The 26468-nt window shown below is 36.5% G+C and overlaps 1 protein-coding gene across 2 annotated transcripts in view; it reads right to left on the bottom strand.

Annotated features, from left to right (window-relative positions):
- The window catches only part of MNAT1 (MNAT1 component of CDK activating kinase), a 213622-nt gene that overhangs the window by 123649 nt on the left and 63505 nt on the right, over positions 1–26468 (bottom strand). The window contains exons 5-6 of one of the 2 annotated variants that reach the window (XM_065871750.1): positions 21862–22002; positions 16515–16640 (exon numbers count right to left, since the gene is read on the bottom strand). In XM_065871750.1, coding sequence (XP_065727822.1) covers positions 16515–16640; positions 21862–22002 — 267 coding nt within the window. The remainder of the gene's footprint in view (positions 1–16514; positions 16641–21861; positions 22003–26468) is intronic. The other variant, XM_065871751.1, reaches the window with a different exon arrangement.

Here is a 26468-nt window from a genome sequence, read left to right on the forward strand (position 1 = left end):
CAGCTCTGCTAGACCTAAAAATGCTTAAAAGAAATCCATGCAAGGATCTAACAGATTATAGGTAACTTAACTGCAACCCCAAAGTCTGAAAATATTTAATGAAATATCATAAATTACCAGGTATTCAAAAACAAGGCAGGAATATATGACCCACACCAGGAGGGAAAAAATATTGTCAATAGAAGCAGACAGAGAAATGACGGATGATGAAATTATCAGAAACGGACATTAAAACTCAGTTCTTAAGAACAGAGTATACCAAGGCTTAAAGAGGTTATAAGATTTGCCCAAGGCCATACACCGAATATGTATGTAGTAGAGGAGCTACAATTCAAGCCCCTTATAATAATATAAGAACAACCCTTTTTCAATAATTCTAAAATAATAAAATTCAAATTTATAATTTTCAACATGAGTGGCTATTCATTTTATAAAAATATTTATTCAGGTCACATTAAAGTACTCACCATAGGAGTATCTTGAGTTATAAGATCCTCCATTTCCTTTAAAATATGACTGTATTAAACAAACTTCTATTTATTTATGTATAACTCTTCAGAGATATCCATGGTAAAAATTAGAATAGATCACAATTTTATTGAAATAACACAAAATACCTGGAGAATTTAAATGCTAAAAGAAAGTAATCACCGGGTACCTAGTTAATTATAAGACATAATCATTTACCTATGAGTTTCATAAATGCATAATAAGAACTGATAAGACAGTTTTTAATGGTAATTTGGCTTATATTTCAAAACACATTTATAGACAAAAATATTAACGCTACCACTACTTGGGACTTCCCTGGTGGCACAGTGGTTAAGAATCTGCCAGCCAATGTAGGGGACACAGGTTCGAGCCCTGGTCCGGAAAGATCCTACAAGCAGTGGAGCACCCAAGACCTTGCGCCACATCTACTGAGCCTGCACTCTATAACCCGCAAGCCACAACTACTGAGCCCGAGTGCCACAACTACTGAAGCCCATGTACCTAAAGCCCAAGCTCCACAATAACAGAGGCCACCGCAATGAGAAGTCTGCGCATCGCAACAAAGAGGAGCCCCCGCTCACCGCAACTATACACAGTCCAGGCACAGCAATGAAGACACTCGCAGCAAAAAAAGTTAACTTTTAAAAAATACTTAAAAAAAAAAACCTCTACTACTACTTGCATTTTCACATGACTTTTTTTTAACATTGTTATTGCAGTATAATTGCTTTACAATGTTGTGTAGTTTCTGCTGTATAAAAAAGTAAATCAGCTATATGTATACATAAACCCACATGTCTCCTCCCTCTTGCATCTCCCTCCCACCCTCCGTATCCCACCCCTCTGGGTGGTCACAAAGAACCAAGCTGATCTCCCTGTGCTATGCAGCTGCTTCCCACTAGCTATCTATTTTACATTTGGTAGTATACATATGTCCATGCCACTCTCTCACTTCGTCCCAGCTTACCCTTCCCACTCCCCGTGTCCTCAACTCCATTATCTCCGATTGAGTCTTTACTCCTGTCCTGCCCCTAGGTTCTTCAGAGCCACTTTTTTTTTTTAGATTCCATACATATGTGTTAGCAAACGTTATCTGTTTTTCTCTTTCTGACTTACTCCACTCTGTATGACAGTCTCTAGACCCATCCACCTCACTACAAATGACTGAATTTCGTTTCTTTTTATAGCTGAGTAATATTCTATTGTATATATGCGCCACATCTCTTTACCCATTCATCTGTCGATGGGCACTTAGGTTACTTCCATGTCCTGGCTACTGTAAATAGAGCTGCAATGAACACTGTGGTATATGACTGTTTTTGAACTATGGTTTTCTCAGGGTATATGCCCAGTAGTAGGATTGCTGGGTCATATGGTAGTTCTATTTTTAGTTTTTTAAGGAACCTCCATAATGTCTCTGGCTGTATCAATTTACATTCCCACCAACAGTGCAAAAGGGTTCCCTTTTATCCACACCCTCTCCAGCATTTATTGTTTGTAGAATTTTTGATGATGGCCATTCTGACCGGTCTGAGGTGATACCTCATTGTGGTTTTAATTTGCATTTCTCTAATGATTAGTGACATTGAGCATCCCTTCATGTGTTTGTTGGCAATCTGTATATCTTCTCTGGAGAAATGTCTATTTAGGTGTTTTGCCCATTTTTGGATTGGGTTCTTTATTTGATATTGAGCTGCATGAGCTGCTTGTATATTTTGGAGATAAATCCTTTGTCAATTGCTTAGTTTGCAGATATTTTCTTCCATTCTGAGGATTGTATTTTCGTCTTGTTTATGGTTTCCTTTGCTGTGCAAAAGCTTTTAAGCTTAATTAGGTCCCATTTGTTTCTTCTTTTAATTTCCATTTCTCTAGGAGGTGGGTCAAAAAGGATCGGCCTGTGATTTATGTCATAGAGTGTACTACCTAGGTTTTCCTCTAAGAGTTTTAAGGTGCCTGGCCTTACATTTAGGTCCTTAATCTATTTTGAATTTATTTTTTGTGTATGGTGTTAGGGAGTGTTCTAATTTCATTCTTTTACATGTAGCTGCCCAGTTTTCCCAGCACGACTTATTGAAGAGGCTGTCTTTTCTCCACTGTATATTCTTGCCTGCTTTATCAAAGATAAGGTGACCATATGTGCATGGAATTATCTCTGGGCTTTCTATCCTGTTCCATTGATCTATATTTCTGTTTTTGTGCCAGTACCATACTGTCTTGATTACTGTAGCTTTGTAGTAGAGTCTGAAGTCTGGCAGCCTGATTCCACCAGCTCCATTTTCCTTTCTCAGGATTCTTTTGGCTATTCGGGATCTTTTGTGTTTCCATACAAATTGTGAAATTTTTTGACCTAGTTCTGTGAAGAATGCCATTGGTAGTTTGATAGGGATTGCATTGAATCTGTAGATTTCTTTGGATAGTATAATCATTTCCACAATATTGATTCTTCCGATCCAAGACATGGTATATCTCGCCATCTGTCTGTATCACCTTTAATTTCTTTCATCAGTGTCTTATAGTTTTCTGCATACAGGTCTTTAGTCTCCTTAGGTATGTTTATTCTTGGTCTTTTATTCTTTTTGGTGCAATAGTAAATGGGACTGCTTCCTTAATGTCTCTTTCAGATTTTTCATCATTAGTGTTTAGTGATAAATTAGTGTTTAGTGATAAATTAGAAGGTTGGGATTAACATATACACACTACTATATATAAAATAGATAATCAACAAGGGCCTACTGTATAGCACAGGGAACTCTACTCAATGCTCTATAATAACCTATATGTGAAAAGAATCTGAAAAAGAATGCATGTATATATATGTATAACTGAATCACTTTGCTGTACACCTGAAACTAACACAGCATTGTAAATAAACTATTTATTTATTTAAGAGATTTCTGTGCATTAATTTTGTATCCTGTTACTTTACCAAATTCATTGATTAGCTCTAGTAGTTTTCTGGTAGAATCTTTAGAATTCTCTATGTATAGTATCATGTCACCTGCAAACAGTGACAGCTTTACTTCTTCTTTTCCAACTTAGATTCCTTTTATTTCTTTTCCTTCTCTGATTGCCGTGGCTACGACTTCCAAAACTATGTTGAATAACAGTGGTGAGAGTGGGCAACCTTGTCTTGTTCCTGATGTTAGAGGAAATGGTTTCAGTTTTTCACCATTGAGAACAATGTTGGCTGTGGGTTTGTCATATATGGCCTTTATAATGTTGAGGTAAGTTCCCTCTATGACTACTTTCTGGAGAGTTTTTATCACAAATGGGTGTTGAATTTTGTTGAAAGCTTTTTCTGCATCTATTGAGAGGATCATATGGTTTTTATCCTTCAATTTGTTAATATGGTGTATCACATTGATTGATTTGCATATACTGAAGAATCCTTGCATTCCTGGGATAAACCCCACTTGATCATGGTGTATGATCCTTTTAATGTGCTTTTGGATTCTGTTTGCTAGTATTTTGTTGAGGATTTTTGCATCCATGTTCATCAGTGATACTGGCCTGCAGTTTTCTTTTCTTGTGACATCTTTGTCTGGTTTTAGTATCAGGGTGATGGTGGCCTTGTAGAATGAGTTTAGATCCTCCCTCTGCTATATTTTGGAAAAGTCTGAGAAGGATAGGTGTTAGCTCTTCTCTAAATGTTCAACAGAATTCGCCTGAAGCCATCTGGTCTTGGGCTTTTGTTTGTTGTAAGATCTCTAATCACAGTTTCAATTTCAGTGCTTATGATTGGTGTGGTTATATTTTCTATTTCTTCCTGGTTCAGTCTCAGAAGGTTGTGCTTTTCTAAGAATATGTACATTTCTTCCATGTTGTCCACTTTATTGGCATATAGTTGCTTGTAGTAATCTCTCACGATCCTTTGTATTTCTTGACTGTCAGTTGTTACTTCTCCTTTTTCATTTCCAATTCTATTGATTTGAGTCTTCTCCTTTTTTTTGTTGATGAGTCTGACTAATGGTTTATTAATTTTGTTTATCTTCTCAAAGAAACACCTTTTATTTTATTGATTGGTCTTTGCTATTGTTTCCTTCATTTCTTTTTCATTTATTTCTGATCTGATCTTTATGATTTCTTTCCTTCTGCTAACTTTGGGGGATTTTTGTTCTTCTTTCTCTAACTGCTTTAGGTGTAACGTTAGGTTGTTTATTTGAGATGTTTCTTGTTTCTTGAGGTAGGATTTTATAGCTATAACCTTCCCTCTTAGAACTGCTTTTGCAGCATCCCATAGGTTTTGGGTCATCGTGTTTTCATTGCCATTTGTTTATAGGTATTTTTTGATTTCCTCTTTGATTTCTTCAGTGATCACAGTAGTGTACTGTTTAGTCTCCACGTGTTTGTATTTTTTACAGATTTTTTCCTGTCACTGATATCTAGTCTCATAGCGTTGTGGTCAGAAAAGATACTTGATATGATTACAATTTTCTTAAATTTACCAAGGCTTCATTTGTGACCCAAGATATCATCTATCCTGGAGAATGTTCCATAAGCACTTGAGAAGAAAATGTAATCCGGTGTTTCTGGATGGAATGTCCTATAAATATAAATTAAGTGCATCTTGTCTAATGTATCGTTTAAAGCTTATGTTTCCTTATTTATTTTCATTTTGGATGATCCGTCCATTGGTGAAAGTGGGGTGTTAAAGTCCCCTACTATGAATGTGTTACTGTCGATTTCCCCTTTTATGGCAGTTAGCATTTACCTTATCTATTGAGGTGTTCCTATGTTGGGTGCATAAATATTTACAATTGTTATATCTTCTTCTTGGATTGATCCCTTGATCATTATGTAGTGTCCTTCTTTGTCTCTTCTAATAGTCTTTATTTTAAAGTCTATTTTGTCTGATATGAGAATTGCTACTCCAGCTTTCTCTTGGAAACCACTGGCATGGAATATCTTTTTCCATTCACTCATTTTCAGTCTGTATGTGTCCCTCAGTCTGAAGTGGGTCTCCTGTAGACAGCCTTATACGGGTCTTGCTTTTATATCCATTCGGCCAGTCTATGTCTTTTGGTTAGAATATTTAATCCATTTACATTTAAGGTAGTGATTGATATGTATGTTCCTTTTACCATTTTCTTAATTGTTTTGGGGTTGTTATTGTAGGTCTTTTCCTTCTGTTGTGTTTCCTGCCTAGAGAAGTTCCTTTAGCATTGTTGTAAAGCTGGTTTGGTGGTGCTGAATTTCCTTAGCTTTTGCTTGTCGGTAAAGGTTTTAATTTCTCTGTTGAATCTGAATGACATCCTTGCTGGGTAGAGTAATCTTGGTTGTAGGTTTTTCCCTTTCATCACTTTAAATATGTCCTGCCACTCCCTTCTGGCTTGCAGAGTTTCTGCTGAAAGATCAGCTGTTAACCTTATGGGGATTCCCTCATATGTTAATTGTTGCTTTTCCCTTGCTGCATCTAATATTTTTTCTTTGTATTTAATTTTTGATAGTTTGATTAATATGTGTCTTGGCGTGTTTTTCCTTGGATTTATCCTGTATGGGACTCTCTGTGCTTCCTGGACTTGACTGACTACTTCCTTACCCATGTTAGGGAAGTTTTCAACTATAATCTCTTCAAATATTTTCTCAGTCCCTTTTCTTCTCTCTTCTTCTGGGAGCCCTATAATTTGAATGTTGGTGCATTTAATGTTGTCCCAGAGGTCTCTGAGATTGTCCTCAATTCTTTTCATTCTTTTTTCTATATTCTGCTCTGCAGTAGTTTTCGAACTATTTTATCTTCCAGGTCACTTATCCGTTCATCTGCCTCCATTATTCTGCTATTGATTCCTTTTAGAGAATTTTTAATGTCATTTATTGTGTTCTTCATCATTGTTTGTTTGCTCTTTAGTTCTTTAGGTCCTTGCTAAACGTTTCTTGTACTTTCTTCATTCTATTTCCAAGATTTCTGGATCATCTTTACTATCATTACTCTGAATTCTTTTTCAGGTAGACTGCCTATTTCCTCTTCATTTGTTTGGTGTGGTGGGTTTTTACCTTGCTCCTTCATCTGCTGTATATTTCTCTGTCTTCTCATTTTGCTTAACTTACTGTGTTTGGGGTCTCCGTTTCGCAGGCTGCAAGTTCGTAGTTCCTGTTGTTTTTGGTGTCTGCTCCCTATGGGTAAGGTTCATTCAGTGGGTTGTTTAGGCTTCCTGGTGGAGAGGAGTGGTGCCTGTGTTCTGGTGGATGAGGTTGGATCTTGTCTTTCTGGTGGGCAGGACCACGTCCAGTGGTGTGTTTTGGGGTGTCTGTGAACTTATTATGACTTTAGGCACCCTCTCTGCTAATGGGTGGGGTTGTGTTCCTATCTTGCTAGTTGTCTGGCATAGGGTGTCCAGCACTATAGCTTGCTGGTCGCTGAGTGGAGCTGGGTCTTAGCGTTGAGATGGAGATCTCTGGGAGAGCTTTCACTGTTTGATATTAGGTGGAGCCAGGAGGTGTCTGGTGGACCAATATCCTGAACTCACCTCTCCCACTTTAGAGGCTCAGGTCCGACACCTGGCCAGAGCACTAAGACTGTCAGCAATATGGCTCAGAAGAAAAGGGCAGAGAAAAACAAAAAAAATGAAAGAAAGAAAATTATAATAAAGTTATTTTTAAAATTTTTTTAATTATTAAAAATAAGAAAAAATAAAGAAAGAAGAGAGCAACCAAACCAAGAAACAAACCCACCAATGATAACAAGCACTAAAAACTATACTTTAAAAAAAAAATTAAATCACAGACAGAACCCTAGGATAAATGGTAAAAGCAAAGCTATACAGACAAAATCACACAAAGAAGCATATACATACACGCTCACAAAAAAGAGAAAAAAGAAAAAAATATGTATGTGTGTGTGTATATATATATATATATATATATATATATATATATATACACACACACACACACATATTATAAAAAAGGCAGAGTCACCAAATCAATAAACAAATCTACCAATGATAATAAGCTCTAAATACTAAACTAAGATAAACATAAAACCAGAAACAAATTAGATGCAGAAAGCAAACCCCAAGTCTACAGTTGCTCTGAAAGTCCACTGCCTCAATTTTGGGATGATTTGTTGTCTATTCAGGTATTCTTCAGATACAGGTTACATCAAGTTGATTGTGGAGATTTAATCCACTGCTCCTGAGGCTGCTGGGAGAGATTTCCCTTTCTCTTCTTTGTTCGCACAGCTCCTGGGGTTCAGCTTTGGATTTGGCCCCATCTCTGTGTGTAGGTCACCTGAGGGCGTCTGTTCCCGCCCAGACAGGATGGGGTTAAAGTATCAGCTGTTTAGAGGGCTCTGGCTCACTTAGGCCGGGGGGAGGAAGGGGTATGGAATGCCAGGCGAGCCTGCAACAGCAGAGGCCAACATGACGTTGCACCAGCCTGAGGCATGCCATGTGTCCTCCCAGGGAAGTTGTCCCTGGATCACGGGACCCTAGCAGTGGTGGGCTTCACAGGCTCCTGGGAGGGGAGGTGTGGATAGTGACCTGTGCTTGTACACAGGCTTCTTTGTGGCTGTAGCAGGAGCCTTAGCGTTTCACGCCGATCTTGGTGTCCACACTGATAGTGGCAGCTCAAGCTCATCTCTGGAGCTTGTTTAGGCAGTGCTCTGGACCCCCTCTCCTTGCACACCCTGAAACAATGGTCGCTTGTCTCTTAGGCAGTTCCAGACTTTTTCCAGAGTCCTTCCCACTTTTTCCCCAGACTCCCTCCCAGCTAGCTGTGGAGCACTAGCCCCCTTCAGGCTGTGTTCACGTAGCCAACCCCAGTCCTCTCCCTGGGATCTGACCTCCGAAGCCCGAGCCTCAGTTCCCAGACCCCACCCACCCTGGCGGATGAGCAGACAAGCCCCTCAGGCTGGTGAGCGCTGGTTGGCACCAATCTTCTGTGCAGGAATCTCTCTGCTTTGCCCTCTGCACCTCTGCTGTTGTGCTCTCCTCCATGGCTCCGAAGCTTGCTCACCACCACCCCGTCTCCGCCAGTGAAGGGGTTTCCTAATGTGTGGAAACTTTTCCTCCTTCACAGCTCCCTCCCAGAGGTGCAGGTCCTATCCCTATTCTTTTGTCTCTGTTTTTTCTCTTTTCTTTTGCCCTACCCAGGTACATAGGTAGTTTCTTGCCTTTTGGGAAGTCTGAGGTCTTCTGCCAGCATTCAGTAGGTGTTCTGTAGGAGTTGCTCCACATGTAGATGTGTTTTTGATGAATTTGTGGGGAGGAAGGTGATCTCCACATCTCACTCCTCCGCCATGGTTTTTTTTTTTTGCGGTACGCGGGCCTCTCACTGCTGTGGCCTCTCCCGCTGCGGAGCACAGGCTCCGGATGCGCAGGCTCAATGGCCATGGCCCACGGGCCCAGCCACTCCGTGGCACGTGGGATCCTCCCGGACCGGGGCACGAACCCGCATCCCCTGCATCGGCAGGTGTTTCCCCAACCACTGCGCCAGCAGGGAGGCCCCACTCCTCCACCATCTTGAAGATCCTCCCCCCCATTACTTCTTTGGTTTCTACAATTTGATTTGCTACCAAAGCGCAACATTATATATTAAGAATAGATTTAATTGCTCAGTACAGTTTTTACTTTCTTATTTCACACAGATTGGATATCAATTTTCTATAAACAAATGTTAACAAAGAGTTTAATCTTCAAATGAGTTCAGGATAATAAGCAATGTTTGATGAAAATAGCTAAATCCTATTTGTTGTAATCAGAAAAGCCAATTTATGTCACAGATGAGCTCCCTTCTGGCTTACCCATGGATAATATAAAAAAAAGTTTTTTAAACATGAAGGGTAAAATACTCAAACAGCTTTTGCCTTTGGCAACAAATGACAGGCTCCCCTTTACTGCTCTCCAGCAATCAACAACAAAGGACCAAAAGCTATACTTAACAATTCTTAGCTTATCTTTGTGACTCAGTTTGTTTCCAGTTTGCATGCCAAAGCGTAGCGAAGTATAGAACACCATCACAACTGAAGAAGCACCAGATTCCCAGCCTTAGATTCTGGTTTCTAATTTTACAACATGATCAAGGTGTCTTTCTGTGCTTCCAAAAGACTAAGACTTAGTACTTAAGTCTGTAGATATGATGTATGGATATTTAATGATACAAGCTAGTAACAAATGGGGATGAAAAACTGCTACTTTGAGGTCTGTTCACTGGTTCAACTAGGAATGATGTAATAATGGTAACCACATCTATTCTTTAGGGGAAAATTTAATTAGAATTATTTATAAAATAAAAAGAAACAGAGGTCCTAATATTATATTGTTGGAATCTGAACCAATTAGATTAAAATAACTAACAAATGACTGAGAAAACAAGCTGCAATCCCTACTTTAGGAGTGCAAAAAGCTATTACCCCAGAGAGGACAAAATATATACAAAATAAAGTTTCACCTATTCATACATAAAACAGTGATTAAGTGGAACTCTCCTGGATATTCAAGTCACAAATTATATATAAATAATTCTTCTAATATGTACTGTACCCCTAGCACTTCCCCACTCAATGAGAGTTTAATTCCTAGGGAATATAATTCAAAAAATTCAGCCAATCTGTGAACATTCCTAACCAAAATATATTCACTGTCTCAACTCTACATATCTCAATACATAATAATTAAATCCTCATTTCATACTAATTATTTTACGCCAATTTTTAACCCTTCATATTTCTCTAGGTTTACTAAATAAATAAATCCTGTCTTCTCAGTCACACGGCAAAGGATCTATTCCCAAAAAGCTTAATTAAATTTATATGTCTCCCTTGGACGCTCTCCAAGTTCAGCATATCTAACTTCATTTGTTGTGTCTGACTTTTCTTTAAGTACAGCAGATCAAGAAAAGAAAAGGTCATTGCGGTGGCTCCTGTCCCTTAGATTACCCTCTATACAATCAGTCCACTATTAGAAGCAATAGTTGAAATCCTAGCTACCCTCAGATTAGAAAGACACCTAACACAGAATTTATGTTTTGTTTTTGAGTATTCTCATTAACTAAATAAGGTATAGTAGAAAGAGAGTTTCAGTGCCATCTTTTACATGTAATCTATCCTCTCTGAGACTCAGTTTTCAGATCTGAAAAAATAGGAATACCATCTATTTCATGGAGATATAACAACAGAAAATGACACCTTTTATTAAAAGAAACTATCACAGGTCCAGGTCACAAAGTCTTAAGCAGTGTTGGCATCCTTGCCAACATCTGTTCAATGTAATCAAACCCTGGGATACAGGTGTTCAATAAATGTTACTTTTCATCCTGTATTTTAGGGATGATTTTTCCAAACAGTATAGAGACTCAACTTCATAAACATTTAGATTTTCATCTACATTATGTGTTGGTCTCCACATTCAGGAATATGGAATAAATTCAGTAATTCCACATAAAAACTGTGTCTAAATTTTCACCTTGCCCTTGAACCAAAACCTGAATTTTGCTAAAATAACAAACAATAAGTATTCCATCACACACTTAGGTTATATGAATCTCAACATGCATTAAAGTAATTGGATCACCTCCCTCCCACCACACACAAAAAAAGAAAACAAAAAATTCCAGGCGGATAATAGGAAGTTAAACAATAAAGAGTTCAAAAGACACCTTTAAGAGTAAAAAAAACAAGACATAAAGTGACAAAAGTTATTTACTATACATATGACTAATAAAAGGCTTAGATCCACAACATATAAAGAACTTCTACATATGAGCAAGAGTCTTGAACAGGTATTTCACAAAATAGGACAGCCAATGCTCAATCTCATTAGTGATCAGTGAAATAAAGTGCAGATTAAAATCACAAAACAGTACTAAATACCCGTCAGAATGGTTAAAGTGGAAAAGACAGAAAAGCACAAGTGTTGGTAGAAGTACAATTGGTGAAAATCAATTTGGAAAATGTTTTGGCAGTATCTCCTAAAATGAACATACATAATCACTATGACCTAGTAACTCTACTCTTAGGTAAACGCTCACGAAACAATGTCTGTGCATGTGACCAGGAAACATATATTAAAAAGTTAGTATAATGTATAATACCAAAACTCAAAAAAATCCAAACATCTATCAACAGTAGAATGGATAAATAGTAGTATATTCCTCTAATGGAACATTATACAGCAATGAAAATGAAAAAAACCTACAGCTATATATAAAAACACAGATGAATCTTACAAATATAAGTTGGACAAGCAAAACATTAATCAGGTTAAGGCATACATGCTTAGATGTTAAAGCTATTTAAAAGAGCAAGAAAGGGAATGCCACAAAATACAGAAGAGTGACTGTTTCTGGGAAAAGGAATGGGGTGCTAGCCAGATGTGAGAAGTCATGAGGAGGACTTCTAAAGTACTGTGAATACTTTTTTCTTTTATCTGTGTGATGGTTACACAGATGCTCACTTTGTGATAATTCACTAAGCTATATGGTTTGGTTCTGTGCACCTTTGTGTATATGCAATACATTTTGCCAAACGAAAGGTTATAATAAAGAGAGGAAGGGAAGAAGAAAGAAAATAAATAACAAGTCACAACACTATCTGGAAAGATACCTAATATATTAAGTTAAATACTAAAGTCAAATGAAATGATGACAAATAAGCACACAAAAAGATGCTCAACATCATTAGTCATCAGGGAAATGCAAATGAAAACCATAATGAGATAACCACTACACATCTGTTTAGAATGCCTAAAATACTAAAATTCTTAATACTGAGGATGCAGACCAACTGGTCACCAATGTCGGTAGGAATGCAAACTGGTACAGGCACTTTGAAAAACAGTTTGAAAATTTTTTACAAAGCTAAACATACCCCTACCGTATATAAATCACCAATCTCATTCTTAGTAGTACTTACCCAAGAGAAATGAAAACGTATGTACACACACAATTGTAAGCAAATGTTTATAGCAGTCTTATTCATAATCATAAAAAAAGGAAATAACTCACATGTCCTTCAACTGATGAACGGATAAAGAAACTGGTATATCCACACAATGGTATTATTACTTAACAAAAGGAACAACTATTGATACATGCAGCAACATGGATGATCTCAAATGCATGTTGCTAACTTAACAAAGCTAGACCTAAAAGGCTACACACTGTATGATTCCACTTACATGACATTCTGAAATATGTATTACCTAACTATACAACATAATGAGATTATAATGTAACCCACTTAGATATTTAACTATAATAACAACAGAAAGCGTTACTTGTAAAATTACATTTGCACTTGGTTTAGCATTTTATATACATATTTTAATCCTCCGAATAATCATGTAAAGCTAAATCATCACAACTTTACCAATGAAAACACAAATTCAAAAAGAGTAAAGTAACATTTTACCCACGGATACACATCTAGTGAGTGGTAAAGCTGGGGTTTACTTCCATTGTATCTGGGTCTTTCCAAGCCTATTTTCTTTCCTCTACACCATAATGCCTTTTAGTTCAAAAGCACTGGTAATTGCTTAATGGATAGTGTTCTCTTTTGAATTATTTAAAGATGTGTTCATACTTCCTACATTTGTAAGTTTAAAATAAATCATGAAGGGAACACTCCTGCACTGCTGGTGGGAATGTGAATTGGTACAGCCACTATGGAGAACAGTATGGAGGTTCCTTAAAAAACTACAAATAGAACTACCATATGACCCAGCAATCCCACTACTGGGCATATACCCTGAGAAAACCATAATTCTAAAAGAGTCATGTAACAAAATGTTCATTGCAGCTCTATTTACAATAGCCCGGAGATGGAAACAACCTAAGTGCCCATCATCGGTTGAATGGATAAAGAAGATGTGGTACATATGTACAATGGAATATTACTCAGCCATAAAAAGAAACGAAATTGAGCTATTTGTAATGAGGTGGATAGACCTAGAGTCTGTCATACAGACTGAAGTAAGTCAGAAAGAGAAAGACAAATACCATATGCTAACACATATATATGGAATTTAAGGGAAAAAAATGTCATGAAGAACCTAGGGGTAAGACAGGAATAAAGACACAGACCTACTGGAGAACGGACTTGAGGATATGTGGAGGGGGAAGGGTGAGCTGTGACAAAGCGAGAGAGAGGCATGGACATATATGCCTACCAAATGTAAGGTAGATAGCTAGTGGGAAGCAGCCGCATAGCACAGGGATATCAGCTCGGTGCTGACCGCCTGGAGGGGTGGGATAGTGAGGGTGGGAGGGAGGGAGATGCAAGCGGGAAGAGATATGGGAACATATGTATATGTATAACTGATTCACTTTGTTATAAAGCAGAAACTAACACACCATTGTAAAGCAATTATACCCCAATAAAGATGTTAAATAAATAAATAAATAAGTAAATCATGAATATTTCCTGTTATTCAGATACGCACATACCCACAATCATACAATACAAAGTTAAAATACACAACTTCTGCCCTCAAGATGTTTATAATCTAATAGCACACATATGACAAAGTAGGCAATTTTAAACCTCAAAAATAATAGCCGAGTAGTAGAAACATGGGTAGTGTGAGTACCTTATAATAACAAAATAATTCTAATTGCTTCTTCCCATCTTTTGTATCATCACTATCATTCATTTCACTTATATAAGGATATGTGTGTGAAGTATACATATATACATACACATAAGCAAACAGTCAAATACAGTGTCACTATTATTTTAAACTGTTATCTGTTAGATCAATTAAGAACAAGAAAAATAAAAGTTTTTATTTTATCTTCATTCATTTCTTCTCCAATGCTTTTCCTTAGATATCTGAGTTTCTGACCTGTATCATTTTCTTTATCTCTAAAGCACTTCTTTTAACATTTCTTGCAAAAATGGTCTACTGGCAAAAAATGCCCTCAGTTTTTGTCTGATAATTTTTTTTTCTCCTTTACTTTTAAAGGATAATTTTGCACAGTACATTATTCTAGGTTGGTGGCTTTTTTCTCTCAACACCTTAAATAGTCCACTCCGCTCTCTTCTTGCTTGCATGGTTTCTAGGGAGAAGCCAGATAATAATTCTTATCTTTACTCCTCTGTGAGGGATTTTTCCCCCTCTGGCTTCCTCAGGATATTTTTATCTTCAATTTTCTGTTATTTGAAAATAACATGCCTAGGTATAAGGATCTTTTTGGCATTTATCCTACTTGGTGTTCTCTGAACTCCCTGGACCTTTGGTTTGATGTCTGATGTTGATTTTGGGAAATTCTCAGTCATTACTGTTTCAAATACTTCTTCTGTTCCTTTCTTTCTTCTCTGGTATTGCCATTATGCTTATGTTACACCTTTTGTAGTCACCCCACAGTCCTTGGATATTCTGTTCTTCTGTTCTGGTTTTTTATTGTTTTTTTGTTTTGTTTTGTTTTTTGCAGTACGTGGGCCTCTCACTGTTGTGGCCTCTCCCGTTGCGGAGCACAGGCTCCGGACGCACAGGCTCAGCAGCCATGGCTCATGGGCCCAGCCGCTCTGCGGCATGTGGGATTTTCCCAGACCGGGGCACGAACCCATGTCCCCTGCATCAGCAGGCGGACTCTCAACCACTGCACCACCAGGGAAGCCCTGTTCTGTTTTTTTTATTCCGGGCTTTTTCTCTTTGGTTTTCAGTTTCCAAGAATTCTACTGATACATCCTCTTGCTCAAGACTCTTTCCTCATGCATGTCCAACCTACTAATAAGGCCATCAAAAGCACTCTTCAATTCTGTTACAGTGGGTTTTTTTTCTCTAGCATTTCTTTTTGGTTCTTTCTTGGAACTTCTATCTCTCTACTTACATCGTCCATCTGTTCTTGCATGTGGTCTGCTTTATCCATTAGCACTCTTAGCATATTAATCACAGCTGTTTTAAATTCCAAGTATGATAATTCCAACACCCCTGCCATATCTAATCCTGATTCTCGTGCTTGCTCTGCCTCTTCCAATTGTGTTTTCTGCCTTTTAGTATATCTTAAAATTTCTTTTTGACAGCCAGGCATGATACACTTTTTAAAATGAACTTCTATAAACAGGTCTTTCGTAATATGGTGGTAAGCTGCAGGGGGATGGCTGAACAATTTATAGCCTTATGATAAGATCTCAGTCTTTTAGAAAGCCTGTGCTTCTGGACTGTGAACTTCACACACACACTTCTCAATCCATCTCCCTCCCCTCAGGTGGAACAGGATGACTAGAGTGAGCTGAAGTTGTGTATTTCCCTTCACCCACATCAGGTAGCCTCTGATAAAACTCCAGCAGGTTAGGCTCTGGTGAAATAGTTTATCCTAAGGGCAAGCCTTGTTAGGAGGAACAGAATGCTCTGGCATATTTCAAAGTCATTCCTTTTCCCCTTCCTCTCTCAAAAGCATGAGGGGATTTTTCTGATATTCACTGAGAGAATCTGGTAAAGACACAACAGGTAAGACTCACAAAAGTGTGGGGCCTCTGATGACCGGTTTCCCCTGGAGTTTTTAACTCTCAGAGTTGCCCACACTGAACCTCCAGCAATTTGTCAACCAATTCAGGCTTCCCTACACCAGCACTGGCTTCCAACAAGGTTGCTGCTCTGGTGAACTGTGATTCACTGTAGTCTCAGCTGGTCTCTCCAATTTTAAGGGCAGTGGTTTGCTTTGTGACCTCTCTCTACTAAAAAAGTCATTGATTTTTCAGTGTGTTCAGGTTTTTACTTGTTGTCAGGATGGAGTGGCAACTTCCAAGCTTCTTACATGCCATACCAGAACGCGGAAGTTTGCATTTTCTTTTAAGAAATGTTTTTCTACACCACAAGCTTAAAAACTTATGTAGAATAATAAAACATATACAAACTCAATATCATATAGAACAAAACTGTGTTACATACTTTGTAAATTATTTATTTATTATTTTTCACTTTCCTCTTACAATGCACATATTTATATTTCTAGACATGTAGCCTAGATCAGACACTGTTCTTAAATATCTGAACCTCCCAGTTTATCTATAAAAATCAATATAAAATTATAAACTATAATCCTTGAAATATATCTTCCAAACAAGTGATTAAAACACAGCTTACCATTTTGATGCCTGTGGAAAATGTCACTGGTTTTGTAGGTTTAGGTTTCTCAAGTTGCATTTCCAGTTGGGTAGATCTATCTTTATGCTGAGCCAAAAGTAGAGCAACGGGGAGATCAGAACTCTCCTGCAAGAAAAGTTAAAGTGCAATGTGAAAGTTAAAAATAAAAGCAATGAGTCTTTTATTTTAAATTATGCCTTTCCATAAACATTTGATGTCAACCTAGGTATTCACTTTATGGAGAACACTTTACAAAAAACTTTAACAATCCATAATAAGAAAAGGCTGCTTTAGACTCATAAATCAAAATAACCTACAAAAAAGGATTTTTATAAAATCCACATTAAAGACAATATAATAGGATCTTATTTCATCTAGCAAAACCAACCATATTTATTAAAATAAAAAAATTAGAAGCTAATCACAAAAATAGTACAAAGTACTATAACTTAGATCAGATGTTTATCTAAGACACGTTTCTTTTTTACCAGTGAATTCAGACCAGTCTGAAATTGTTTCCCATTAGATTTCACCTGAGGCCGTTTGGAAATGATCCTTGCTCTGTTTTGCACAATGGAATGATTGTTAAATACAATCAAAAGACATTTATCAATATTTTCTCCTTTATTGACTTCTTTATAAATTTTTTTAATTAACAAAATAACAGTAAACACTTTTAATATCTTATATTGATACTAAATCAGGGCCACTATTTACACAAATCTGTACACACACATATTAATAACACAAATTACTAACTCTTATATGTAGACTGTCATTTATTCTGTTTAACATGAAGTCTTCTCACATGTTTAAAGTGATGCAGAGCTAAGATCTAAACTAAATGTATCCAGACATTTTCCTTTCTGAGCTGTCAGTTAAATAAGAACACAGAAACACATGCAAAATGAAACCAGGAAGGAAGGAGATCATATACAAACATATGCAAAGACACATACTACTTTCTATATCTGTAAACAAAAATGAAGGTACAAACACATTTCAGTCTCCTATACCAAGGTGACCTACGAAAACAGTCTTCAAGTGGCCCACAGAGATTTAACATAGTAACTACCCAGAATTTAATCCTGAAAAAACTATATTGTTACACATTTCATAGTATAAAAGTAAAGACATAGCAGAATCTAATTTTCTTTCCAAAACCAACAACTTAATATTTTGGGGCACAAATATGGCTAATTAATATATTTAAAGGACTCGTTTAAAAGTTATAGTACAGAAGATATTCAAGTAACAAGCCACTTATTTCCATAGCATCGTCCTAGAATAAATCTGTATCTCAAAACTTTGTAACAGAAGCGCTATGCAAGAGCAAATGTTACGAAGATTAAAACTTTTTAAAGTAAATGGAAAAACACAAATTTTATTTATAAAATAGAACTTTATTAAGGATCAAAATTCTTAAGACATGGCTTTAGCAATAATGAAGGAGGATGAATAAAATACACTATGACAACCTTTCATATTCTAAAACAAAGCATTAGTAATGCATTAATAATAGCATTGCTGTGAATTCCTGCAGCTATTCCTATTTCCATTGGAATTTTATAATAAAATGTAAAATTAAAGAATATTTTAAATGGACGGTGGCCCAAAATATCTTTTAAAATCTCTAACTACCTTTTCTTATGTAAAAACTATTTCCTTGGCTAAAATGCTAAATCATTGCTTCCTAATTAATACTCTAAGTGAATTCAAATTCCATACCTGGTACTTACCCTAAAAAGTAAAAGTTCTCATGTAAAAGTAAGACAATGTGTGCATTTCAAAAAAGTTGCTAATCAATACTTTGCCTGTTTTAATCCTGGTTTCACCTTCACATAAAAGAACCAGAATATTAAAATGTCTTGATAAAACAGTTGAAATTTAATAAAAATAAACATTCTAGAAAGCTAAAACTAATTTTGATACTAAGGCAATACAATTTACTTTAAATCTGCTGTACTCCACTTTAGCAATCGAAACTTTGGAGACTGAAAATCTTTGTAAATGTTAAACTAGAGGGACTTCCCCAGTGATGCAGTGGTTAAGAGTCCACCTGCCAGTGCAGCGGACGCAGGTACAGGCCCTGGTCTGGGAGGATCCCCCATGCCACGGAGCAGCTGGGCCCATGTACCACAACCGCTAAGCCTGTGCTCTGGAGCCCGCCCGACGCAGCTGCTGGGCCCGTGTGCCACAACTACTGAAGTTGTGGTCCGCAACAAGAGAGGCCACCACAGTGAGAAGCCCGCGCACCACAGCAAGGAGTGGCCCTTGCTCTCTGTAACTAGAGAGAAAGCCCGTGCACAGCAACAAAGACCCAACGCAGCCAAAAATAAATTAAAAAAAAAAAAGTTAAACTAGAAATAAGCAAGAGTTCTAACAACAACAAAAAAAATCTACAGAGTAAAATAAACTATGGGAAACATACATGCTTTCAGAAACACAAAAAATGTAGATTCAGCCTTTCAAGTTATTTCATTCTTCTTAGCTTTCCATTTTTACCCTGAAAGGTTCCCTAAGCTACATTGATTGCCTGAAGGTCCACTGCTTAATATTTAAAGAAATTTTAATTAAGACTACCTGTAATACTCATTAAAAGCTTTATAATGACCATTTTTAAATGATTATTTTAACTGACTTAAAGCAAGCCATCTGGCAAACAATATTCTAATAAAAATCAGCTACTGCTTATGACAATATTAGCCCTTAACAAAATTTAAGACATAGCTGAAGAGAATTTTCAAACAAGAATATAAAAAGATTTAATAAGTCAAGACCTGTTTAAAAATCTTTTTCCAAACTTTAAAAAAAAAAAAAACCCTGAATTTACAGTTAGGATTAAATAAATGGACATTTTAGGCAACATTATAGTAAATGCTAAGCCATAAACATTAAGACCATAATATTAAAATCCTGTCACATCATACAGTATAGTGTAATGCCAATGCTTTTATAAAAGGTTAAAAAGTAACTTGTAGCACAAGGACCAGAAACAGCAGAAAAAAAATTCTAATAAGTTGTGCTTATACTAGTTGCCTAAATTAGATCCAGAGAATCATTCTAAGATTTAAGCTTCTAGATATATTTATAGATGCCAATTCAATCTTTCTTAATAAAATCTAACACATGAACATACATAGAAAAAAATACAATATATTCTTTTACTTAATAAGGATTCAGGAGGATAAAAAGAAATTTAATGAATTCTTTCAGTTAGTCAGTAAGGATGAAATATATGTTAGCATTTTAACAAAAAAATTTTAATAAATATTAAAAAATTAAAGTAACAATCTTTAAATATAAATTTAAATATGAAAATGAGAAATTCAAATTGAATTGGTATTTAAACCAATCTGTTGTAATTAATTGTTCTAATGAATACAGTAAATTGTTAAGGATTATTTAACCACCATGTTACATGATCTAAACAGTAAAGAAAGTATGCACAGTAATGACTTGCAGGTGAAGAAAACAGGAAGGGGGAGCAGTTCTTAACAAAAGCCAATATTAACTCCAGATTATACACAACGTACAACATTGGCAGTTGCAGCTCAACTGCCAAGAACAGCTCAATGAGGCAGCAAAACTTCATGCTAAAAGACTAAAGACAAAAAGAATATGCAAAAATAATTGCTATGCAAAACCAGTTTATCTCAAAATCAAAACTAAAAACGCTTTATACTAAATGGAACATTTTTAAAAAGTTAAAGTGTATTTTCGTCTTATATCTAAGTTCTGTATTTGGAATTAACTCAATTAATTGTATAGCAGAAAGCATTACCAAAGAAAACTCTGCATAAAATGATGAGAGAAACAACCTTTCAAAAAAATAATTGTAACATGAATCTTTACTAATTCATTCTTTAAAGTTTTTAATTTCTCACAAGCTACATGTCTATGAAAAAAATGTAAAACATGACATGCATCATTTCAACTGTTAAAGCCACAACTGCCACTTAATAGTTTCAAAAAAAATTAATGGAAGTTAGGGATTTCCCTGGTGGCACAGGGGATAAGACTCCATGATCCCAATGCAGGGGGCCCAGGTTCAATCTCTGGTCATGGAACTAGATCCCACGTGCATGCCACAAATAAGAGTTCTCATGCCACAACTAAGGAGCCCTGGGGACACAAGTAAGGAGCCCACCTGCCGCAACTAAGACCCGATGCAACCAAATACAAAAATAAATATTAAAAAGAAAAATCAATGGAAGTTACTAAGGAAAAAAAACATATTCTATTTTATACACTGCTGTCCTCATTTTTTTTTTCCTTTCTTGGCACAACAGCACACGGTGCAGCCTGCAGTATCTCATTTCCCAACCAGGGACTGAACCCAGGCCACGGCACTGAAAGCGCCAAATCCTAACCACTAGACCACCAGGGAACTCCCTGTCCTCATTTTTAGAACCAAATTTACATTCCATTCATACAAAGTAGATAGGGTTTATGATAAGCATTTTCTGTCTGAGCCTCGCTAAGGCCTTTACCCTTATTTTTCCTTTACTTTCTCACCTACTTCTAATTTAAATTATCTTGCTTTCTCTTTTTATTCCTGGTTATATGGCTTAAATGTTTTTAGGGCAAAAGTACAGTAGAAAACTATACACATACACTTTTACCTGATCATAGAATAACAAACAGCATAGCAACTAGTAGACTGAGGAGTTAAGTGTGTTAACACCACATGGAAATTAATTATGGGTCCAGAAAGGGGAAAGGAAGAATGTAAAAAGACTTTACTGGAAAGGACAATTTTCTAATTGTGATTTCATCAATATCACAATGGTTTATAAACATCAAATAATATTCTCCAATCTATGAAACACTTCATAAACCTTGGTTATAATTACTGCTATTATCTAACAATGTTGTCTACCTAGGGAGCTAATAACTAGAAAACACCAATAACTTGCAAGACATTGCCATTTCTTTCAAATGTATTTTTTTCATGCAAAAATATGAAACATAGTTCTCACAGAGTAACCAGAGTCAGTAAAACTTCAGCATGAAGCCAAAACACTTGAAAATGAGCTAGTTATTAGAAAACCAGTATTAATCAGGAGAAAAATGCTCTGAAAACAATATGTTTTAGTCAGTAAGCTCAGAAACACATCAACAACCTATTAATAGTAAACTGGCTTATGTTAGTTATAATATTACTCTCTTACCTGAAAATAAAATGGATATTGACAAACGTTTTTTTTAAATAAAGGAACAGAAGGTGAATAAACCAGCACAAACTATAGAAATACTATTTAAATACCTTTACCCAGAATAATAAATAGGAAAGATAAACCCTGAAGACAAATGATTTTTTATCACAATTAACATTAATACGTACCAGTTCATCTAAAAAAGCCTGTTTATTCTTCCTTTTTAGAATCTGCTGCAGTTGTTCTTCTTTTTGTATAAATAGTCTTCTTTGTTCATTTTCCTGTCGTTCTACCTCTAAAGCTTCTTCCAATTCCTCCTGTTCCCGAGTCTAAAACAGAAACATTGATATATGGCATGGAAAGATTTAGTAACCAAATCAACCCTATACCATACTCTGTACCTCCTTTCTTGGAAGCATAAAATGCACTAGTCACTAATTGTTTAACAGTGCAGCAATTCCACTTTAAAAGAACTAGAATTCATTTTATTTCATGTGGACATGTTACTATTAAAGAGAATGACATCTAGCACTAAATGAACACCTAAACAAAGTACACTGAGCCCAGCTGCAGAATTGTAGAAACTGCTTAATAATGTCTTTATTTTAGGAGATTTAACAAGAAAAACACAATAAAACAAAAAACCCAAAAACAAATAGATAATCTCCATATAGAACTATTGATTGAAACACTCCATATAAAAGACTGGTTTATTTAATAGAAACAATTTTCAGAATTATAAGATAATGAAAAGTTATCATAGGAGTTAGCTTCTTTTTCCCAAGTTAAAATAAGTCTTTCTGATGCTTGAGTTCCAAATAGCATTCATTTAAGGTAAGTTATGAAAAGCTGAAGTCATTTTCTAACACAAGCATATAAATTTCAAGGGTCCTCTTTGTAGACTGAAAAATTCAAAATCCAGAGCTAATATGTAGAGAGAATGAGCTACAGGCCTACTCATTTCCCTTTTATGAAGTTCCTCAGAAATATTAAGTACTTCAAGGTTCTGAAATTTATTCCAACTCTAACTTGTACTTAAAAGCAATATTATACCTAGCCTTTGCTCTTTAAGTCTTCTGAATGAGAAATATAGTAAAATCTGAATGGCTTTAGTTTAAATCCTTGACTGTTGCTATTGAAAATGTAATACCTTTTTTTTTTTAATTCAACAAAACATTGAGAATTTATGGCACCTCAAGATAAATACAGAATAGAGGGAGAGAGTATAATACATTTGGGGATCACTAACATAATATATGAATTAACAGAGACCTCAGAGAAAAGTACATTTTTATGTAAAATAATAATTAAAACACTCTATTAGATTTTTTTCACTTCACAAATTAAACTCCCCAAAGAAACAAGATTCCAAATTAAAAAGTGTTTCACTTATAATTCAAACTCAGTATATGCAAAATTAAGTTTAGCATTTGGTTTCCCAAAGCTGATCACCCTCCTGTATTCCTGATTTCTGCTAAGCGCACACCTACATCTCAGGCAACTCAAGTTGAAACCTCAAAGTCATCTCTGTTTACCCCCTCTCCCACAACCCCATTCCTCTTAAATTAAATCAGTTGCTAAGTCCTATTAGCATCTCTCCCTGTAATTTTACAAACCTCTATTACTGAGGTTACTATTCTAACTCAGGCACCCAGTGGAGAAGAGAATTCAAACTTGATTTAGAAGGATTACTAGGAATAAATGTAAAAAGTTAGGGGGTGAGATATGAGGGCTAGAAAAGTGAATTACTGGACTATAGGTCCATAAGCAGAAAAGGATGAGTCTCATGATAAAACAGTGACATGTAAGTAATAAGTACGACAAGTGACAGAGAGGTATACACAGAGTACAGTTGGGACAGAATTGATAGAGTGGTAAATTCTCCTTGCAATGATGGAGGACAGGTAGAGTTAGAAAAGATTTCATATACAGTGTTATGGGTTGAATGTGTGCCCCCAAAATATATATTGAAGTTTTAACCCCTGGTACCTATAAATGTGACCTTATTTGGAAATAGGGTCTTTGCAGATGTAATCAAGTTAAGATAGGTCATACTGGAAATTTTGCCACAGACACATGGGGAGAAGGCCATGTGAAGACAGAGACAGAAATCAGAGTGGTGCCAAAGGTGTTAGAAAAGGCAAAGAAAGATGCTTCCCTAGAGCTTTCAGAGAGACCATGACCCTGATGACACCTTGATTTCAGACTTCTAGCCTACAGAAGCCTGTTCTTGAAGAGAACAAATTCCTGTTGTTATAAATCACCCAGTTTTTGGTAATTTGTTTTAACAGTCCTAGGTAACTAATATATGGAGGTTGAGCAGACTTCAAACAGTAGGTATTTACCCCCACTGGAGAGTGGAAGAGCCATTTAGGCAGAGAAAACAAAGGTGCAAAGACATGAATAAAGCTGGAATGCTTAGTATGGCCAAGTCATGAAGTATGGGAGTTGGGGAAAGCTCTAGATAAAGCTGGAGAGGCAAGCAGACGGCAGATCATGGAAAGTCGACCATACCATACTAAGGCATGCATTTATGCCATACTAAGGCAACTGGGAAGACATTAGAGTTTGGAAAGATGACTAGAAGCAGTGAAGAATACATATCAATGGGGTTCAAGACTGAAGACAGGAAGACTAGTTAAAAGAATATTTCAATAACTCAAGTAAGAAATAATGAGGACCCTAAGTAAAGTAACAATAATATAATTAGAGGAGGAACCAGGTTTGAAAGGTCATAAGGAAAGACTATCAACAATATATGAAGACTGACCAGATATGGCTAGAACACTTAGATAAAGAATGTAATAGGAGAAATAGGTGGGAGAGTGAAGATTAAAAGGTTCAATTATGGGGGCTTCCCTGGTGGCGCAGTGGTTGAGAGTCCGCCTGCCGATGCAGGGGACACAGGTTCGTGCCCCGGTCCGGGAAGATCCCACATGCCGCGGAGCAGCTGGGCCCGTGAGCCATGGCCACTGAGCCTGCGCGTCCGGAGCCTATGCTCCGCAAAGGGAGAGGCCACAACAGTGAGAGGCCTGCGTACCGCATAAAAAAAAAAGGAAAAGAAAAATACGTTCAATTATGATGAACGTAGATGCAAAAATCCTCAACAAAATATTAGCAAACCAAATTCAACAATACATTAAAAGGATTATATAACATAATCATGTGGAATTTATCCCAGGGGTGCAAGGATGGTTAAACATCCACAAATCAATCAATGTGATACACCACATTTACAAATTGAAAAATAAAAAGCATATGGTCATCTCAATAGATGCAAAAAGGTCTTCTGATAAAATTCAACATTGATTTATGATAAAAACTCTAAACAAGTGGGCACAGAGAACATAATTCAATATAATGAAGGCCAAATATGACAAGCCCATGACTAATATCATACTCAACAGTGAAAAGCTGAAAGCATTTCCTCTGAGATCAGGAACAAGACAAGGATGCCCACTCTTGCCACTTTTATTTATAACATAGTACCACAAGTCCTAGCCACAGCAATCAGACAAAAAAAGAAATAAAAGGAATTCAGATTGGAAAGGAAGAAGAAAAACTGTCACTGTTTACGGATGGCATGATACTGTATATAGAAAATCCTAAAGATGCCAACAAAATACCTATTAGAACTCATCAATGAATTCAGTAAACTTTCAGGATACAAAATTAGTATATAGAAATCTGTTGCATTTCTATACACTAACAACAAACTATCAGAAAGATAAATTAATCTCATTTACATCTGTATCAAAATGAATAAAATACCTAGGAATTCATCTAACTAAGGAGGTAAAAGACCTGTACAGAGAACACTATAATACACTGACAAAAGAAACTGAAGACAAGACAAACAAATGGAAAGATATACTGTGCTCATGGGTTGGAAGAATTAATATTGTTAAAATGGCCATACTACCCCAAGGCAATCTACAGATTCAATGCAATCCCTATCAAAATACCAATGGCATTTTTCACAGAACTAGAACAAATAATTCTTTTTGTGTATGGCAACACAAAAGACCCCAAGTAGCCAAAACAATCATGAGAAAGAAGAACAAAGCTGGAGGTATCACACTCCCTGATTTCAAACTATAATACCAAGCCACAATCTTCAAAAAATTATGGTACTGGTACAAAAACAAAGATCAATGGAACAGAATAGAGAGCCCAGAAATAAACCCACACTTATATGGGAAATTAATCTATGACAAAGGAGGCAAGAATATATAATGAGGAAAAGACAGCCTCTTCGATAAATGGTTTTGTAAAAACTGGACAGCTACATGCAAAAGAATTAAACTGGACAACTTTCTCATACCATATACAAAAATAAACTCCAAAGGGACTGAAGACTTAAATGTAAGTCCTGACACCATAAAACTCTTAGAAGAAAACACTGGTAGTATGGTCTTTAATGTCAGTCTTAGCAAACTATAAATCTGATAAGGGGTTAATATCCAAAATATACAAAGAATTCACAGAGCTCAACATCAAAAAACAACCAACCTGGGACTTCCCCAGTGGTGCAGTGGTTAACAATCCACCTGCCAATGCAGGGGACACAAGTTCAATCCCTGGTCCAGGAAGATCCCACATGCCATAGAGCAACTAAGCCCGTACGCCATAACTACTGAGCTGTGCTCTAGAGCCTGCGAGCCACCACTACTGAGCCCACGTGCTGCAACTACTGAAGCCCACATGCCTAGATCTCGTGCTCCGCAACAAGAGAAGCCACTGCTATGAGAAGCTCGCGCACCGTAATGAAGTAGCCCCCCCTCGCCGCAACTAG

Source organism: Phocoena phocoena, chromosome 2, assembly GCF_963924675.1.
Source record: "Phocoena phocoena chromosome 2, mPhoPho1.1, whole genome shotgun sequence".
In the NCBI taxonomy this organism is placed as follows: domain Eukaryota; kingdom Metazoa; phylum Chordata; class Mammalia; order Artiodactyla; family Phocoenidae; genus Phocoena; species Phocoena phocoena.